This window comes from Kryptolebias marmoratus, linkage group LG4 (genome assembly GCF_001649575.2).
Source record: "Kryptolebias marmoratus isolate JLee-2015 linkage group LG4, ASM164957v2, whole genome shotgun sequence".
Classification (NCBI taxonomy): domain Eukaryota; kingdom Metazoa; phylum Chordata; class Actinopteri; order Cyprinodontiformes; family Rivulidae; genus Kryptolebias; species Kryptolebias marmoratus.
The window spans coordinates 9,666,076-9,686,853 of record NC_051433.1 but is presented as its reverse complement, the minus strand read 5'-3'; the positions used below and the strand labels follow the sequence as shown (position 1 = coordinate 9,686,853).

Here is a 20,778-nt window from a genome sequence, read left to right as displayed (position 1 = left end):
TTCAGTCATTTAACCTTTATTCAATCAGGTAAAAAACATTGAGATAAAAAAGAAAAACAAATCTCCTTTTCAAGAGGGTCATGGGATTGTGGGACTGGAAAACCAATTTCTGATGGAATGAAATGTTAATGAGCGTGTGGTATGTGTGGTGGATCAACAAAAAGATGTATTTTCATTGTGAGGACACGCACAGATAAAAACAGAAAGGCGGTCAAATCCTTCCAGACTCAGATGTGGTGTCCCAGTTAGACGTTCACCTCTACAGAGTTCGTTTAAATGCTCTGTGAAGGAGCTTGTCGGGTAGGAAATGTTCAAAACTAATTTGGGGAACACAACGTTAACACTTATGTAGTTTGAACAAGTGCAGGAACAAAATGTGCCTTTTTCTAATGTGAAAAGATTTGGTGTTAGCTAACAAATTGATAAGCGTTCTATACTCAGACTCACAGACCATGCATCATGAGACTATTTACAGCAAATTTGAGCCAAAGTAGATGAAACAAAGACATTTTTAACATTAAGGCAAGTCAGTGATGTTTTACATATATGAAATTGCTTAATTTATCACTATCAATGACCCATGATGAAATGGGAATGAGTACACAACAACTAATTAGTGTTTCTACTTTAATTTCTGGAGGCTGCAAGTTTAAATGAAGGAACTTATTTAAACAGCAGCAGCTCTGAGAGACAATTAAAACATAAGCCTTAACAGAAATAACTATTAAGTGCTAAATCATACGCTGGGGATGGTAAAATAAATAAGGTGAAGGAATATTGTTGTGACTTCTCTATCTTTGGAAAATATTCACAAAAGAACTGAGCAGTGTAAACTTTGGTCCGACACTTATTGATTTTCTTCTGAACATCATGTTAGGCTAACTTTAAGGGATTTTGCAGCAAGAAACAAATAAAGACAGGGCCTGGAACAGAAACAGATTGTTGCCTTCTTCTCTTTAATTCAGTAGTTTCCTCTTCTTCAGTGTATATGCCAACATATGGTGTTATTGCAAAGTGTTTTATTAATAAAAGCCATATGTCCATAGCACTCTGGTTGCTCAGGGCAAAAGAGAAAATGTAGTAAGGGGGACAAGTGATTAAACTTGCATGTGTATCATGCATGCGTGTATGCATATTCTATGTAGATATGCTGATATATAAAGAATTGTTCTGTGTTGAGGGTTTACAATAATTTAAGCCTTTTAAGGTCTTGCTTGCAAAGAGCACGAGGTAGCCAACAACCCTGCAACTTACATGCAAGAGTTAACACTTCAGGAACACACGTACTATTACATTCAAGCACAAAGCTGACCTGAGGGCATCGGCTCCATAGTTCTTCACAATCAGTCCTGGGTCTGGGTAGTTCTTCTTACGCTTGCTCATCTTCTGCCCATCGCTGCAGGAATAAGACAAGCAAAGGCATTAGACATCCACACGCATGCATGCACAGAGGAGCATGTTGGAAACCATGCACTTGGTATTCAAATTCGCCCAGTCCTTCCAGGTCAGCAGGCCTGTGAGCACAAGACTAAGATCTGAGAACTGAGAACAAGCAGCAATGTTATACAGCATGTCTTTGAGGCAGCACACATTAAATACTACTACTAATCAGGGGTGGAAATTAAAAATGTTGTCCATTCGGGTCGAATGTTATTTAGATCATTAATTTACCAACAAGTCTTTAACTGTGTTTATTCCTCTCATCATGGACAACAACTCCTGTGAATTTGGAGACATTTGTTCTTTTTTTGCAAAAGTTACCAGGGGGGAACCAAATATTTCAGCCGTCTGAAATTATTAGTTCCCCCTCTAAAACACAGGACAAAAAATTATTTACTAACAAGTCCTTAACTGTGTTTATTCCTCTGTATTATGATATTATTACCACATTTTATTCCTAAAAGAATGATGTTTTTTTTGTTTTTTAATGAGAAATATTTGCCCCTCTAAACAATTCTGTTAAAAGATAAGTCATTATTTACAGAGACTCAGGGGGAACCGTATCTGATGGGGGAACGGGGCTCGACGTAACAGCAGCAACTCGAGCACATTACTGCCCCCTATATGTCGAGAGGACAAATAACACCTTTTCTGTTCAAATTGCCAACCCGCCACAGTGGCGTGTGTGCTGATCAAATTCACCCGCCACTTCAAATATTTACCCGCATTTGGCCGGTGGCCGGTGCTAATTTCCACCCCTGCTACTAATGCTAATAAAGTCATATTTTAGCACTTTGTTAACATTGTTACAAAGTGCTTTAGAGAAATAAAACTTGGAAATGATGGAAAATGAGAATGAGATCACAGAAAAAGAAAGAAGCAACATCTGTCATTTTAGGATTTCTACGACCCTCTTTTGTTTTTGTTTAGAGGTTTTTCCAACATACTGGGAATTCTGTAGCTCAGATTATCTTTGGTCATACACAGAAAAATATACAGCAATTTAAAACAAATTCACAAATGTCCAAATGGCTTTTCCAAATATTTATATGCCTTGATTTGCTAGCTTTACCAGTTTCTTCATCAGAACATCAGGCGTCTGTGTCCACTTTGATATTAAAATCAATGTTGAACATTAAATATGCACAAGTAAATAAAAATCAGCACTAACTTTCATCTGGTGAGCACAGGAGCACTGAATGATCCTGATCCAATCAAACAATAAGAAAGTTGAATTTTATCATACTACATTTTCAATTAACATCCTAGGTTAATATTAATGTATATTACTTTAAAATTAAAGTTCCTATAATTAACATTTTAGTTAACTGTAAGAGCTCCCGAGTGAAACAACTTAGCCTATCATATATATATATTTAACATTTTCCTTTATATAACATATCGTAACATTTCTAGTTGTAAAGTCATGCACTAAAAACCATAACATGAGCCATTTAAACCTAAAACTACACATTTTGAACTACTTGTGATTATTGAATGTTTTGATTTGACAGGAAAAAAAACAGGAACCACTTTTGTGAGAAGATCTATTTTCAGATCAAAGAAAAGGTGAATAAAATGATTTCTTAAGTCAGTGGACTGACCTGGCGAGCACCAGTCCGTTAACAATGACGTTCTTGAACGGAGGTTTTCCAAACAGCGCTGTGGAGAGGACCAGCAGGGTGTAGAACCTACGAAGACAAAGGGCAAAGTCAGGTAAGACTGAAATAGTTCATCCTCAGCTTCCTCTCCGTCTAGCCGTTCATTCAGTCATGCTCCTCTCCCAGCATTACCATCAGTCTCTGTCTACATCCATCCCTCACCCCAACTCTTCTTTATGGAATAATTCAAACTCAATTTACCAGCCTCTGGTTTGGTCAATGCCTTCAGCGATGAAGTCTGCTGGGAAGGTGTCCTCGAACTCCTTCCTGTTTTCAAACGGGTAATGAATCTGGGCATAAGGCATGCTGCCACTCTCGAACCAGCAGTCGAACACCTCCGAAACCCTCCGCAGCTCGCCTTTACCGCACCGTGATGGTATTGTCAGACTCTCAATACTGGGGAGGAAGGAGGAGGAGAATGGAGAAAAGAAGAAAGCTGTTGACGCCATTCAAATAGTTGTTTTCTTTCTATAATTTATTTATTTTTTTGATACCATGCAAGAACTTCTTAAACATTTTCATATTAATTGATTCACTCTGACTCATATTGTGAAACATTTCAGCTTTTAACAGTAAACTGTCATGTTGTGCCTTTAGTGAGCTACTTAAAAAACCAACAAATTATCCAAAAACAGATAAATTTGGAAGAAGCTTCTCTTTGGAAACATGCTTTCGAGCCTGGTAACAAAATGGAGACTGCTTTGTAAAAATAAAAAAATACAAAGAGAAGCAAAATGAAAAGTACTTTTTGACTGAATCAGTCATTTTTGCAGATATAAAGTGTTTTGCAAAGCTGGGTGGTCTGCTATTAAACAACATAAAATGTGAAGTGGACTGCCATTAAAGGTAAAAGCTATTACCTGTAATAGCAGACCACTTCACGTGTTATAATGTGGCTGACAGTTTGCCCAGCGTAAATGATCCATTTACACCTTTAGTAAATAAATTACTCTCCAGTTTATCACAGCTCTTTAGAGAGATCAAACATGTGAGTTCTGGACGAGACAAATCCCTGAATGTGTGAAATCATTTTAAGCTTTCATGTGAAGGTAACTATTGGTGAATAATGGCCAAGATTCATGCAGCTAAAAAGCAGCAAATTGTTCTGATACTAAGAGCACAACAGTTTCCAGCTGGTTTCGAGATACGCCTGCCAGCTACAGCGTTTCACCCACGAGACCTCCTGATGTTTATGCAGTTTTAATACGTCTCTAGCACCACTTTTACAGAAAAGACTCTTGGATTAAGTTTGTTATGCTACTCTCTGGTATGACAGGGCCTCTTTAAACCAGGTAGGTGCACGGACGTACAGTAATTACCATCTAACGATAAAGCCTTATTAAGCTGCAACATAAATGCAGAATTTTGGATCATAACATATATAAGTCGGGTTATTTTAGCTTCTGTCTAACTTTGACAAAGCAAAATGCTAAATCACAGGGAGACACCTTATGGGTATATTACAGAGAATGTCATTAAGACGTAATTAAACTCCACTTTAGAGGATGGAGCCTAAATCCGCAGCTTCTTATGCAACTTAAACCAGTTATTACAAAATGCACTTCACACTAACTGCTAACTCAGTTATTCATTTGCATGTTAGCCAATTAGGAATCGCTTAAAACACTGATAGGTTTTAAAATAATAATAAAAAACCCCACTTCTTTAAGAAATGTTCTTACTCTTCTGTTTTACTGTCCAAACACAGTTTCAAACATTTGACAGACTGAAACATTAAACAACTTATAAGAAACTCAGTCACGAAAAATCAATCAACAGTGACCTATGGAAGTAATTAGCAAATAAAAGACAGAAGAATCAAGTGTTCTGTGTGCCACGATAGGTCTGCTAGAGTACAAATTAAAAATAAATGGTGCATTCAGGGAATCTCACTGACAGATAATTAATATCATGTTAAAAAAAACATTTTTATTCCATGTCTCACCTTTCCCGATGCAGATCTGTAACTTTTACTCCAGTCAGTTCCTCCAGTTCAGCCATGGATCCAATACACACAACCTAAAGAATACACACAAGCGGAAAAGTTGACTAAATAAAAGCAATAAACACTAAAAGATGAATGATTTCTAAAATAATTTAATTATTCTTCAATACGTTTAGAATTTTATGTTTATTTCCACTATTACTATTAGCCTCGTTTTAATGAAATAGTTCAGCAACATTTAATAGCTCGTTTTTTGTCCTTTAAAAGAGTTTAGGTGCAGAAATAACTTTTATTTGTACGTAAAGAATTTGCACACTGCTGTATAAACCTAATAGATGAATACAGTGTGAAGTCGTTAAAGGCTCCTAACATTTACTTGGTTTACTTTGATTTGTCCAATAACAGAAAATTGCTCAGCAATAATTTGATAATAACCAGGGCCTGGGTTTAGCTTTCATTAAATGTTTATGTTGGAAACACAAGTTAAAAGTAGGCCTTCTTTAACACACTTCCAGAGTAACTTCACCTTACAAAGTATAATAAACTGTGTTATCTGATCTCCTCAGAGAGATAACCTGTAGGCTCTGCTCTAGTTTTACCACAGCACCAGGTAACTTGGCCCAGATACAGCCTGGTGCACCGCCGTATGAAAGGAGGCATAGTAAAAGGAAAAAAAAAAGAAAGCAGAAAGGGAAACAGAGCAAACAAGAAGACAGAGAGAAGGATGCATACAAGCGCACTCAAAGAAACAGACATGCAGATGCTCACAGCTTTAGACAGTTTGCTACTGAGGGGTGTGTGAAGGAGACACCAGGGAGTGCAAGTGCTCTGGAAACACTCACAATGCTATTTCCAGCAAGCAGGTCGTTCACTGTCCCTCTTTCAGCCAGGGGACCAAAGCTTCATTTTTCAAATGCTCAAATAACCCAATTCTGACATTTCTATTCAGTTCAGTCTACTTCACGCAGTCAGCCAAGTTTGGCAACAGATATTCATCATAAAACGAACATTTACCGTTTGGCACGCTTTGCAAAAGTCCATGTCTTTCTCTGTTTTTGCAAGGTAATTTACCCCATCTCCTCTTGATCTCCTGATTTTCTCTTTTTACCACTAAACCCCGACAACTGTTTGTCTTGAACACCTTTGAAGCAGACTTAACTGAAGAGAAATCAAACATTTTGATTCATGTTTTTTTTTTTGTTTGTTCGTTTTTGCTGTTTACATTAATGAATCATTCATGTGTTGAGTTTATGGAGGCGCTCTATAATGGCGCCTGAAGGGAGTTGACTCTGACTGCAGAACAGAGTCACTTTACACACTTTTGTTTTGACACCATGGTCACCTCACTCTGCAATGCCAGAAAAATCTCTCCTACACAAGCCTCCACACTCATAAAAATGGGTGAGATACGCTAAATTATGAGAGTGTCAAACTGGGGTCGGCAAGATAAATTTTCACACTGAAAATTTATGAAAAGAACAAGATTTTTTACACTCATGCAAGCGACTAATCTTTTCAAAGATCCAAAGAACCATTTTCCCCACAAAAAGCATTATGATGATTAGTAAAAGTGAGCACAGCGGAGAGTTCAACTTTTCAAAGATGTCTTCTTGTGCCTAGCCCTGACTGAGCTGTGAGTGCTGCAAACGCGACAAACAAAAAGTCACAAACACACAAAATGTGCAACTCTTACAGAGTCCTGATGCACACCAACAGCAATAAAGTACAACAAAGATGTTTTTGTGTGTTTTAGGTTTTTCCTGACCTCCTCGAAGTCATCGCTGACCCAAAGAGGGATCGGCGTGCCCCAGTATCGGTTTCTTGAAATCGCCCAGTCCCGTGCATCTCTTAGCCAGTTTCCGAAACGCTTCTCCCGCACAAACTCTGGAACCCTGCAGAAAGAGAAATCAAGATCTATTTAAATGCATCTAAAAAAATAAATAAAACTATTTCAACCACTAGCATAACTAATTCAGGATGTAGTAAACTCTTGCCTGGCACTAGAACAGAAATGTTGTTTTTGTTTGTGTTTAACCCTCCTTAATTCTTATATAAGAGTCAACTTATCCCATAAAGTACATCAGTCATCTTCCCCTAAAATCAATTCGCATCACTGGAAAAGTTTGCTCTTGTGTGACTCCCAATACAAAACATATTTGATGCTTGTTTTTTTTTTGTCCAACTACAAAAGAGGGTAAATGTGATCCTTCTTGATTCTAAAATGACCAAAATGGGAACAGGCCAGTCCAGGACGTTTTGTCCCTTAAAACTTGCAAATACATTTAATGTGGAGTATAATGTCTTGTAAGAAAAATGCTTCAACTTATCCCTTATTTCTGTCTTAAAGAAAAAGCGTTTTTTAAAAACACTGAATTAAATGCCCAGTTTTTTTTTTGCAGAAATGTATACTGCCCACCTCCTTTCATGTTGGAGTTTTAGATTAAGATCATTTTATGCTGAAAAACGATGGAGTTATTGCTGCATTAGTCAAATCTGAAAAATGTGTTAGCATTCAAAGTTTGAGTTGGGGATGACTCCCAGAGACAACATCAAATTTTAGCTCAACATTTGTAAGTTAAACTAGATTATGGCCCTTTATGTGTTGGCAAAGGTTGGTTAGCTGTGGTAGCCATCTTAAATTGGGTTGACTTCAAAAGTTATTCAGTTGTAGATTTACAGCCAATGACGACTTTCTGAGCTTCATTCAAATGGTTCAAGTGGTTTGTGAGATATTTTGCTAACAGACAAACACACACGCAGTCACAAACAGTGTATGAGTGCATCGTTGCCCGCTTTTCGCCTTTCTGCAGTGGGCGATAAAACTCCTGAAAAAAAATAAGGTGTCAACTTCATAAAACCTATCTCAGAAGGTGAACAGTCCCTCCAAGGCATCTTCTTTTGTGTTTACACTCTTATCTCCCTTCTCCTTTTCCCCGTTTACTTCCGACTGATTTCTTAGCTGTAATCCACCAATCTTCTCCCCTTCCTCTTTATTTTTCCTGTCCCTTTCTCTTGCTGCGCCGGGCCGTGCCGCTCAGGAGAACGGTGCGGTGGGGAGTATAAATCGCGCCAGGATCCACACGCTAAGCAAAGAGTTCATCAATTCCCATTTGTAGGAGGCATTTCTATTTAGGCCCCTAATATATCAATTTAATGATTTTTTTTTTCCTGCTGCTGCTGAAGCTCACCACCAAGCCTCCATCGTTTACCCTCATTCTCCCAGTTCATGCTAAATGAAGAATTTAAAGAATGTACTTTTTGTGCTCAAAACAAAGGAGTTATTTAAAATATACAGACCACCATTATAAACCACAGTCAGTGTGAATGGATTGCAAAAGATTAAAAAGCAGAGGTTATGTTCAGTGAAGAGAGGTGATTAGGAGGATGAGAAAATTACAAAAACAAAGAACTAAGTGAATTTCCCCCTGCAGTGAATGTCCTATCACAGTTAAGTAACTGCAATGATCCAGAGCAGGCCTGTCAAAATTTGATTTATTTTTGGTAAATAACGGCAGAGTTGTGGTTTTAATGCTCTCCTAAAAGTAGGAAAATTGCAAAGCTGTATTAAAGGTTGCATTAGTTTCCATCAAAGCTGTTTATTAGTTCTAAAGTAAAGGGGCAAATGATAAATCCTACAAAAATTGTGTACATACTGAAGCTATATAAAACCATTTTTTCCAAGAGAATCACTATTTTATGTTATCATGTAAAGATCTACCTCAAGTGAAAAAGATCATGGTTGTGACTAACATGCTCTGTGTCGTATCTGAAAGCTGCTTCTGGATAATACTAAAAGACAATCTGTTGTTTTTTATTTATTTACGTTAGCTTGGTCGTATATGGGCAATTTATGATATTAGAAAAGTGCCACTAATAGGTAGGTGGCAGGTTATTTTTTATTTTAGTCATTCAGGTATGCTGGCTAAAAAAAAAAAATCCAACAAGGATGTGTTGCAAGAAAAATAATTGATCCTTTTATGAACAAAACGAGGCGTGTTTGCTTCTGCTGATCGAACCTAGACCTGATGCTAAATAAAAAGAAACGAGAGAAATGATTAACTTTCCCCAATATGGAAAATTTGAAACAAAGAAAATGTTAAACAACCCCCTAGCTTTTCAGCTAGCTGAGGGCCAGTGTGAGATAATGACTGCTGAGATCAACAATCTTGAATGAAAATACAAATGGCATGCCAAAGACATTTTCAAAGTACCAATTATATGATGCAATTGCTTGCCATACGTGCACCACTTGACTATCTCCTATGAAGCTGTCTATGATCATCCTGTGGCCAGAGTTGATTTGAATCAAACAGGAAGGTTTTTAAGCTTTAGCATGTTATTCTCCATGCTTTTGCTTGATGTAAACTGCTTTAGACAGTTCTTTCCTCTGCTTCGTTTCTGTCATGCAAGTAAACAAAAAACAGTTAAATAAAAATAGTAAGAATAAAAAAAAAACATGCCAGCTTCTAGATGGTAGCAATGATCACCTGTGACTGATGTAGTCGTCCTGTATTTCTATATACCCGTGAAAAAACATCTGTACTAGACCATCACAGTACAAATCCATGTACTGTTACACCCCATAGTATACAGTATTTAAAGTAATAGATAGTCATCACTGTGAAGCATAATGCAGTATGTATGGCTACAAAAATTTGGCCAAGAACAGCCAAAAAAAGAAGTTGATTTTTTTATGGATTTAATTCATACAGTATGATAAATTACTAAAAAAAAACAAAACAAACAAAAAAAAAAACAACTTTTGCAACGCACAATGACAATATCAAAAAGAAGGAAAACTACTGCTGTTGCTACAGTTAACGGACTAATTAAGTTTTACTTCATTGCTAGGTAGATCAAATATGGATCTAAACCTTAACATGATTTAAAAATAGGCCTTTACCAGGTATTTTTATAAGGTAAAAACAATCTCAAATACTACATAATAATCTGTCATCATTTAAAAAAATAACAGCTGTAGTAGTAGCTATAAAGATACTGATGAGATGGCAACCCTCAGTAAATGGCTGTAGGATTAACCTAAAATAAAGAAGCAACAGCGTAACTACAACTGTCAGTCACATAAAGAGGCAGGCAAAAAGTATATAAATAATGTAGAAAAATTAAGCATTTCTTTTTAAAGCATGCAGTTACCACAAATGTCTTGCTGTGTCCAATAAATAAATATTTCAAGGTTTTTCCTTCAGATAATCATCTTAAATGTTCTGATAATTTTAGAGGCCATTCCAGAGAAATGGACATGTTTCAGGTAGAGTTACGTCAGTTTGGCGGCTCAGGGAATGCAACACCAGCATCTTTTAGATAAGGACTTTATACCTTTAAGTGGTGTGTGTGTTTGTCTCAGACGCCGTACGTGTGTGTGTCTGAGCATCTTCACCTTCCTCGCGGCTACTCATTCATCTTGGTTTGACAGTCCCATTACTAGAGGCAGCTACTGTGGCTCAGAAAGGAGGACTGGGAGCACCATGGGTTGGTATTACCCATGGTGCTCCCATGGGAGCCATCATACAGAAGCGTATTCTTCTTCAAAATTACCATTGTGCTAATCTTTTTTTTTACTATAAAATAAAATGTACATCTTAATGAAATGGTTTGATGAGAAATTCCAGTCTCATATTATAAAAAGTCATGGAAAAAAAAACTTTGTTAAAATTCCTCATTGCTCTACACATTCAAAGTTTCTCCACCCAAAGATGGATGTCCTCCATCGACAGGCCAACAACGTAATGTAGTGCAGAGCAGCAGCTGTAATTGTTTTGGGACTGTATCTGCTTCCCAGTCTCATTCAGAGCGTTTAAGCCCACTTGTATGGTAAAATGCCCATTCTGTCTTTTTACAGTCACTTAACAAACAGCTACTTATCACTTGGTTCAGAAAGCTGCTTACCAGTAGCATTTTCCATTGCACTCCAGAAGTTTGTCCACCATGTGCTCCACTTTTATAAACCAACTGGGAACAGCCTTATAGATCAGCGGCGTGTCAGACCTGAAAAACACAATAACTCATTACAAAAGACAAAATGCTACAATAAACCGAATGTGATAAAAAGTTCTGTCCTGTATCTGTTCCTAGGACTGCGTTTCTCCGGACAGAGATCTCTTTAGGTTGTTCCTGGGATCTACAGAAGTCATGTTCCCAGTTTGGAGGTCACAGCCCTAAGTGCTCCGGTGACCTTAAAGACCACTGAGGCCTTGTTTGTCCACAGATTCTCTATTTCTATTTCAGCTCTTGGTATTACTCAAGCTTTGTGTTCATTCTTCTTGATGCTACAGTCTCTTGGGATTACTACATCTATCACCTCTGCCTTACTCTGCAGGTTGTGGATTACCACAATGTCTGGTTGGTTAGCCATCACCTGTTTGTCGGGGGGATGGTTGACACAGTAGTACAACAGTGATTTGACTTTGCACGACTTTGGAATGGAAGATCGGGGTTCAACCCAATTGCAGCCAACCTCTGAGCGACCTTGGTGTATAATAAGCAGGAGATATGGAAATGATGCCATGCCGGCTAGAACATCGCCTGAATTAACAAGGTCTGCCTCAGATGTTGGACATTCATTCTGATGAGAAACAGGCTTCTGGAACAAGACACTCATGGACAAGGGTAAAGAACTTAACGCTGTTGGAGTATGAAGCCAGTAAGTGGCTGATAAAAATAATTTAATTTCGACAAGGTGTTTTTTTTTTTTTCCTAGTGGCTACGTAAGCACATCTCTGCATATGCATTAAGGTTAATTAATCCCACTCAGGTTAAACCGCAGCTGCTCCAAGATAAAGTCAGATTTAGTCTACTCAAAATTAAAGTTTTTGTGTTTCTGCACGTGCCCGACGGTTTTAATGTGATGTGGCACCTCGAGAGGTAACAGGTCAGTTACCAGTTTGACACTGGCTTTGTTAACCAAGAGCCCATCAAAATTCAAGCCCCAACTACTACACTGTGCAAAACCCAGACCTGCACGGCTTCAAACTAAATATTACCGTTGGTGTTACAAGAGTTATTTATAATTTAATCAGAGCAACATCTGTGACCTCTAACCTTCTTTTCCAGTCGGGTGGATTAATCTACCCTACAGAGAAAGTCTCAAAGTAAAGCTGTTAGTTTAGAAGAGGGCACGGCAGACATGATTTAAATGTTTTTAGGTGGACTCTGTACATGTCTCACCTCCAGCAGAAGGGGTAGTTGTGTTTGAAAGTGCTGTCACTGACCAGGCGTTCCTTTTCCTTCAGCAGCTTAATAATGTTCTTGTCAGCGTCCTGAAACAGAAACAAACAAAAGTTCATAAATAAATTCTTCAAGGGCTGCATAGTTTCAAAAGACCCATGAGCACCACTGCACTTTATTGCTGCAGGGTGAAACCTCCATGAGTCAGCAAAATGCTTTTATATCATCTTAACCTCCTTCATCATTAGGTGTAAGACCTATTGTGTGAGAATACTTAAATAATGAAATCTTTTATTGTAAACAATAAATTTATCAAACACATTTAAAGTATTTGTTAATGAAACATTTGTGATAAGGCAGAATAAAACTTTTAGAAAAAAATACATAAAACCAAACTGAAATATTTTTTTAACATTCACACCGATTTGTCCCATAATCATCACACTCATTTGCATTTTAACATATTTTTATTTGCTTTACATTAAGCACTTTTAGGCTGTGGAAGCTTTAAGATGTCCTTGCAACAGAATGGCAAAGTACACCAATTTACACATTTTATTCTAGAATAATTTGAACGAAAACCTAAAGTAATGCACAATAAAAATGCATTAGACTTATTTTTTTGTTTTCCGTAGTCACTCCCATAGTCGTCATTAACCTTTAACACAAGGGAAATAAGCTGTTGTAAAAATATTCTTCCAAAGCGAGGCCTGTGAATTCTTGAACAAACCTTACGCAACCTTGGAAAAAAATAAATAAAATTCTCAATTATTGCAACCAAGGTCACAGTCTGCCTGAACAGCAATGATCAATATCAGCAAAGAAAGGTACGACAGGTTTTCTTATGCAGCTCACAGTTTATGATCATCTTTTATGCAATCAGCCGACTGAGTCATCAAACTCAAACCATTTATTTTCCTCCAGCCAAACATACTGGAAGCTCATAAATATGACTTCTCATCAAAATGCGTAGCAGAGCAATCTTGAGCTTGACCTCTTTGTAAAGACATTTTATTTAAACTTGTTATTTCAAGTTAACTTTGTTGAGACTCAAAATGAACTAATTAAATTATGGATATGAATTTTTAATGTGTTGCACGTTGGGCAAACATAAGATTATCGTAGCAACAAGGTCTAAGTCAGCATTCAAAAAGGAAGAAAACACCTGGGGGGAAAAAATCATCACTGCATCATTTTGTATGCACTCACTTAAATCTTTATTAGGCAAACATAGTTTAACATTAGTGATCAACAGTTGTTTTGTTGAAACATTCAGAATAAAACTGGGGTGATCTGCTTTATTTGCACTGAGCCGAGGGTTTTATAGTGAAGGCGGTTTGATGACAAAGAAGTGAGAAAGTACAGCACAGAAAAGTGACAGAGGTATGACAGTGGGGCTGACTTGGCAGGAAAGGAGGGAAGGTAAATTTAGCTGGAGTACTGCAGGAGCAGGTGTAAAGAAAAGGGATTGAACAAGGAGAGATGAGGGCTGCCAAACACAGAAATGAGAGGAGACACGGAGAGCCAATAAAAAAAAAATAAAGACAGAATATGGATTCAGAAAATAATGTGAAATTTTTCAGTTAGGGGGGCCGGTAACGGAAAGGCAGTAATGGCAGAAAGCAAATGCATAATGGGGTCAATGATAAATTATAGAGGATAGAGAGGGCTGGATATTATGAACCGAATAGATCTTAATCTGCACATTAAAATCCAAAACAGAAGTGCAGAAAACTGCTATAAAATATTCAAAATCGTATATTTCGGTCACTTACTTTAGAGTCCTGGTGCGAGCTAGCACACCAGGCAAAATGCGCTTGTAACCTCATTTTGTCATTTCATCAAAATTCTTGTCGCTCTTATTGAACACGTTCAACAATACCCAGCCCTATGAATAATGAGAAGAGTCTCTGTAAGAAGAATGAGGTGATTTCTCTGCTCCACGGTGCACTGCGGGTTTTCTTCACGATCTCTCTGGACACGCCACAGCTCTCAGCCTTGAGAATTAATTCTCTTTGGTAATTCCAAGCCTCTGTTCTTCTCCTTCCAGCAGCTTCCTGTAGGTTGCGATCTCTGCATCCAACTTGAGTTTAATGTGCAGCAGTTCCTGGTAGTCATGAAGGTACTTGGTCATCTCCAGCTTGGTGTCACAGAGTTGGGCCTCCAGCTGGGCGATGACACTCTCCAGACCGCCCACCTTCTCCAAGTGGGAGACCTCCATCTCATCCAGCTGGTGCTCAAGGGCAGCATTGCGAGCTCTCAGAGAATCAATCTGGTTCTGTAGGTCTGACACCTGGTTATGGAAGGTTGTGATTTCTTCTTTCATGGTCTTCATCTGCTCTTCATTTTTGCCAGCATGCTCCTTCAGAGTGTCAAACTTGCCCTTGTACCACTTCTCGGCTTCCTGGACGTTGCGGGCGGCAACGGCTTCTATCTCTGCACGCATGTTGCGCAGATAAGCAGCCAGGTCAGGACGATCACCGTCCATCTCAGCAGTAATCTTCGAGTCCTCGATCTGCTTCATGAGGTCAGCCACCTCTTCATCATGCAGCTTCTTGAGAAACTCTATCTCGGCCACCAGTTGTTCGATGCGCTTTTCGAGCTCTGCTTTCTGCAGCGTGGCATTGTCAACATCCTGCCGAAACTCCTTCAGAATCATCTCTGCTTCTTCTTTGAGCGCCATCTCTTCTTCCAGCTTCAGTCTCCATACTTCAACCTCCTCTTCGATGTAGCCTCGTTCGATATCTGCCGCTCCCTTCTCGTTAGTCAGGCTCTCAATCAGCTCCCGCACCTCTTTGAACTTGAGCTCATACTCGTCTCCGATGCCTACAGGGCTTCCCTTATAACGGCTCTGCAGCGCTTCCAGCTCAGCTTGAAGAGAGGCATTTCTCTGCTCAAGTGCCTGGACCTTTGCAATGTAACCTGCAAACTTGACATTGAGCTCTTGCATCTCCTCTTTCTCGTTGGCATGGTGCTGGTGTATCTCAGTGCCCAACTCGACGGCAGTTCCTCGATAACCGGAGCGCCCACGGCTGTCATATGAGGATCCGCGGCACCGAGAAGGTGATGGACTCTGAACCCTGACTCTGCCACTGGAGCTGCTCACTTGCAGGCTCTTCTGGGTATATGATGAAGCTCTCATGTTGTGTAAAATACTGGGCTTGCTTTTCGGTTTACAGAAGAAGAAGAAAAAAAAAAGAACTGCTCTGTTGCTTTCTCACACTGCCCACGTTGAAACTGGCTCTCTCCGATCCCTTCTGTGTTTTTATGTGGCAGTAAAGAATGTCTCAGACAGCCTTGAAACTCAGGCTACGTTTTAACACATTTCAAAAGTGGATTATGACAGACTTTCAGAGAACTGTGGCTGCATGCTCGTTATTAGTTAGCAATGTACTGTTAGTGGCCAGAAGGGTCAGGTCCACTCCTTAGCCTTTGCACCAGGACATGAAATAGTGGTCACATCATGTATGACTGCAATTTTTAACTCATTATCAACTCAGAATGTTAATTAATTTGGGTGTGATGGACAGTGACAGGGTATCCAGTGTTATGATAAACAATAACAAAATGCTTTGACAGCAGATCCCCCCAAAATCATCCCTACGTAAGCCCAGAAAACATTTTTCCCCCCACATGTAAGGTATGTAATAAGTATGAAAAAAAAAATCATTGGAGTGAGACAAATTACCAGTCAGAAACAGAGAAGATAAAGAGCAGCCAGAGTAGAAAATGAAATGCCAGTTTAAAACTGCTATCAATATTATTGAGCCATTTATCCTGAGTATCGTGCCTGTGGCTTTTAGAAAGAGGAGAATGGCTGAAACGTCTGCAAACTTAATCTGCATGTAAATGTATGATGTGTCACTCACTTTGACATACTGTCCTGCAAAGTCAGTGACCTCTGAAGTGAAGCAGCCCGAGGCATCCACAGGGCAGATAGGAGACTGATCTTTCTGGATGATGTTGTAATCAGAACACACCCTGTAATCATCCTGCAGAAACAAAGTCGATTTGGTCAGTTTTGCATTGGTAATATTTAATTTGGATTATTTTTTTTCTGACCTATTACCACAAATGCGACACTGAGATTACACTTTAGGCTTTACTGCTATTAATATGCATAATTACAAAGCATATAATGAACCCCTCTGGAGACCTCTTCACCAGTTTAAAGATATGTTATGACTGCACATTAAATTCCTCGTTGAGCTCGAGCCTTTTTTCCAGCACTGAAACAAGCACAACTGGTATGTGGCAGCTATGTATGAAAGATATGAGCACTGCCCAGCTCTAAATGTAATTTGTATTCAAACACCCTGTCAGGATTCAAGATCGATGACTCATAGGGCCATTTCACATCTAGTCATAACAAAATAAAATTTGAAAAATGCAGTTTGGCAGCCCTTTTCCTCTTGCAGTATATCACTGGAGTCGATGCATTCGTATTTCAGCTTTTACTACCAAACGAATCAATGGGAATCTGACCGCTAAACATAAAATTTGAAACCAAAGAACCATTTATATGCAAATTTAAGCGACATGCAGACATGTGTGATTGAGACCGAATAGCTGAGCGAGAGAAAAATTTTAAAAAAAGCAACGTCCTGAGGAGAAAGCTAAAGCTGTAAGTGTTCACAGCAGGCTTCAGTCAAAGGAACATCCATCTGGCCTCGGCAAGGGCGTCTAAGTTATTAGTAATGACCCAATACATCTGATTAGATTTGCACCAGCCTCAATATGTTCACACTGCAACATTTTATACAAACATTTTAAAACGAGTCCTCAAACCAAGGCCACAAAAGAGAGATTTTCAACATTTAAAATTATTTGATGCATTTATGAGTAATGGCTACTCTAATTTTAAGACATCATTCGTATCAAGTAACCATCCATTTTTGCACTTTAACAAGGCTGAACACTTGGCCACACAATGCTGCCAAGTAATCTCTGTCGTGAGAACAAACGGTGTTGAGAAGAGCCGAGAAAAGAGGAGAAATCTGAGGGCGATACTCACGGTTCCAAAGTAAGGCGCCTGGTGGACCACTCCTGTGCCCTCTTCCTCCTTGACATAGTTATCTGTCAGCACCTGGAAAGCTCCTTTCTCCCCACACTTAAGTCAAAGGATGAGAAATAAATAAAGTGTGACAGGGAGTGAAGAAGCACAAAAAATAGCTACAGACAAATGTAAAAGCCGGCCCCGTGGCTTCCCTGTTCAAACGCCTATCAGTTGCAACAAAGCCTCTCATGCTTGGGCGTGTTATTGATCTGAAGTCCAACTTTTTCTATAAGGATAGTAAACGTGTCAATAAGAGCTACCACTAATGGTGCTTTTTCTTCCTGCATTTTCTGCCATGTTATTTCAAAATGATACATTTATCTAGGTGAATACATTGTACATTCATGGGTACAAATGTTTTTACTGCTTAGTTCGACACAGGAGGGACCGGGGGACCCGAACAGATGAGAAAATATCTCTCATTCAAGCTTCGTGGCCAAGAAGACTCAAAGCCTGTGAGTTATTATTAGGAAAAAATATTTTAAATATGAAGCAACATTCCAAATTGAATTTGACAAGAAATAAAAATAAAAATAAGTGAGATATTTATGATTTTATTTTATAACAAGTAAATGTGAAATTCTAAAACAAGAAGAAAACTAAATCAGTGTACCTACCTTGGCAAAGTACTGAAAAAGAGGTTTGTACTTTTTCCCTTTCAGGGTCTTTCCAGGAAATCTAGAAACAGATTAAATACATTTATTAACCTAAAAGTAAATTTACAGAAAATAACATCTGACAACTTTCAGTCCAGAGCCTAAACTCTTATAGTAAAAACTAATTGTAGTACAATGTGCAACTCTAACATTCACAACCTTAAAGATTTCTATTTTTCTTGCCGTCTTTAACCCGCTGACTTCATGCATCTTACAAAGCTAAAACAGCTTTACAACAAAACACAAATTTTATTGGGAGATATTGTTTCTCTTTCATCAATGAGCTTCAGCTTGTTACGGACAAAAACTGTCTCAGGATCTCCAGATATTTAAATACAAGGAATCTGTTTGTTTTTACATTGGCAGCTAAATAAAAGATGTTTTTTTTCATAAAGATCATTCAAATTAGAGTACGACACTTTATCTTCTTTTATTAGAGTTGCAGCATCTGGGTGTACGATACCAATGTAAGAAAGGATTGCAATAAATGTTAGTAAAATAAATTTCTGCGATGCCCAATACAACCTCGATGCCCAGCTAAGATGCTAAACCTGGAAACGGTTGTGAGCAATGTGATGATCTGAATACTCAGTGATACCACAAACTGCAGGCTGTCCTAAAACTGAGCCATTCTAACTCCCACAGATGGCTCTCCTCTCAGTGCAAAGACTTCGCTCCTGTGAATGAAGATTTTCTACCCAGAATGCAGCATTTTCATTCAACATGGTATTGTTATTGCCACTTCATTTGTCCTATAAACTTTATGGGATGAGAGAGGATAAAGTAAACTTAAGTGTTTTTTCTTCCCAGATTCCAATACATTCAGCATCCATTATTCATCCAGGTGTTGTGTTCATTTCCCTCTGCCTGGCTGAGCAGAGAAACTGGGAGAATTATCTCTTTTTTGCTGCAACTTTATTTATGTTTATAAAGTCTGGAAGAAAAGTCAATAAAAAATAAATAACTCCTTGCAGAAAGAGTAAAATTTAAGTTTGGTGTGTCAGTCACTTTTTGTCATTTTATTTATATGGTTAGTGATTATATCACTGTACTGTTCTCAACTCTTAAGCTACCAATGTAATATAATATAAATTATTTGTCTGCTGTGCTTTTCTTCTGTACTCACTTGTCCAAGACAGTGTATTCACTCTCTGACTTGAAATAAGCTCCCAGTCTGGCCTCCATCATGATGTAGGTCTTGTCTGAAGAATTCTCTAAAAAAAAAAAAAAAAACAGTAAGGAGCGCAAAGGGTCAGCTCTCCTCCATCTTACCAGCCTGCTGCTGGAAGCTGATGACAGCCAAAAAAAAAAAAAAAAAAGGGAGGGAAACAGATATTGCTGATTGGTCTTTTATACAAAACTTTCAAACCAAAAAATAAATAAAAAAAGAAGCTACACATCACTTATTACATCAGGTTTTTACTGCTTCTTTCTGAAATGATGACATGAAGTCTCATGTTTGTCCCATTCTTCTTCATGAAGTTGTTAATCCCTGGAGGGAAATTTAAGTTTTTGTCTAATCCAGTTGTGGCCTTGAACAAGTTAAACTGAAGCCTGCGGAGACTCTGCTGGACTTCTTGGGTTTTAGCTCCTCGCTGACCTTGAAGTGAACTCACTGGGATGTTCAATCCTGTGAAGACTGACAACTGTCTTCAACATTATCCTCTTGTCAATAATCTCCCTCGCTGTAAAATGATGGACTCCAAATTATTTGGGAATGGCTTTATGTCCGTTTCCAGAAAGATGGGGAAGGCAATTATTGCGTCTCTGGGATAATCTTTCCTTCTTGATCTCGTGTTAAAACACACCTGGATGCTCCCAACCAGCAAACCATTAAAATATCAGCTTTGATTAGCAAAACCTTCCTGCAGCTGAGCCTTTTATTTCTTATGGATGCAGTGAAGGTGTGTTTTAGTTTTTCACACCTTTTAAATTTTGATTTAGTTAAATAATGACACTATATAATTATTGTATTTACCTAATTTCATCACCTGGTTGGGACAAGATAGTTTCTTTTATTACATTATGATAAATAAAAAGGTTGAATTATTTTTACCATGATTTTCAAAGAGTTTTACTTTAGTTAAAAACAACAGAACAGCTTTTTCTTATGCCGTTTACATTTAACAACATGATTCAAGAAATAATGACTCTCCTCATTAATATGTTGTGAGACTTTAAGGGGAGGTGGAGGCAGTCATTTATTAAAGTCTGTCATCCTAATAGCCCCTGCAGAGTGATTAATGCTTTTGTTTTGTTTTTTTTACATCAACTTCATGTACAGTAAACAACATCTCAGCAAATATGTTTCAACTCTGCTCAGCCTGAAAGTAACGTCTTGCATAATAACAGAGAGGTGCCATAAGATACAGCTAGAACCAGCAATTGAGGAGGATAAAGTCAATGTTTGCCACCTAGTGTAAACGACAGACATTTTAGAAAAGGGGAGGGAAACGTGAGGAAAATAAAAAAAACGATATGCTAAAAACAACTGGCACAACAGTTGTGCAGAGAGCAAAAAACAAACAGCCTGAGACGGAGACAAAAAAAAAGAGAGCGACTGGACGGGCAGAATCAATACAAGATGTTTCTTCCCCCCTCGGTGGTGTAAAAAATGACTGCACAGCTCAGACCTGTCGCTGCTGACGACCCTCAGCAACAAAGGCAGGGAGCGTGAGAGACGGACTGGGAGACGAAGAAAACAACAAGAGACAGAAAACGGTGGGGATGTAAAGGAAGAGCAATGAGAAACTAAGGGAAAAAAATGTTGGGATAAAGATGGAGCAAGAGAAGAAGGGAGTTAATGAACGATACAGTGCTGAGACCCCCCCCCCC

The 20,778-nt window shown here is 38.4% G+C and overlaps 2 protein-coding genes across 2 annotated transcripts in view; both read right to left on the bottom strand.

Moving 5' to 3' along the window:
- The window catches only part of iars1 (isoleucyl-tRNA synthetase 1), a 47,745-nt gene that overhangs the window by 20,491 nt on the left and 6,476 nt on the right, over positions 1-20,778 (bottom strand). The window contains exons 8-18 of the mRNA XM_017408728.3: positions 19,070-19,157; positions 17,905-17,965; positions 17,246-17,341; positions 16,101-16,223; positions 12,232-12,323; positions 10,954-11,052; positions 6,812-6,938; positions 5,047-5,120; positions 3,303-3,497; positions 3,045-3,131; positions 1,313-1,396 (exon numbers count right to left, since the gene is read on the bottom strand). Coding sequence (XP_017264217.1) covers positions 1,313-1,396; positions 3,045-3,131; positions 3,303-3,497; positions 5,047-5,120; positions 6,812-6,938; positions 10,954-11,052; positions 12,232-12,323; positions 16,101-16,223; positions 17,246-17,341; positions 17,905-17,965; positions 19,070-19,157 — 1,126 coding nt within the window. The remainder of the gene's footprint in view (positions 1-1,312; positions 1,397-3,044; positions 3,132-3,302; positions 3,498-5,046; positions 5,121-6,811; positions 6,939-10,953; positions 11,053-12,231; positions 12,324-16,100; positions 16,224-17,245; positions 17,342-17,904; positions 17,966-19,069; positions 19,158-20,778) is intronic.
- LOC108231606 (vimentin-like) lies at positions 12,854-15,482 on the bottom strand. The gene has a single exon (XM_037975165.1). It carries the CDS (start codon positions 15,371-15,373, stop codon positions 14,237-14,239), a length of 1,137 nt encoding a protein of 378 aa, XP_037831093.1. The 5' UTR covers positions 15,374-15,482; the 3' UTR covers positions 12,854-14,236.

Bases quoted from the DNA above. Each gene is read 5' to 3' on its own strand.
- LOC108231606 (XM_037975165.1), bottom strand. From the start codon at position 15,373: ATGAGAGCTTCATCATATACCCAGAAGAGCCTGCAAGTGAGCAGCTCC.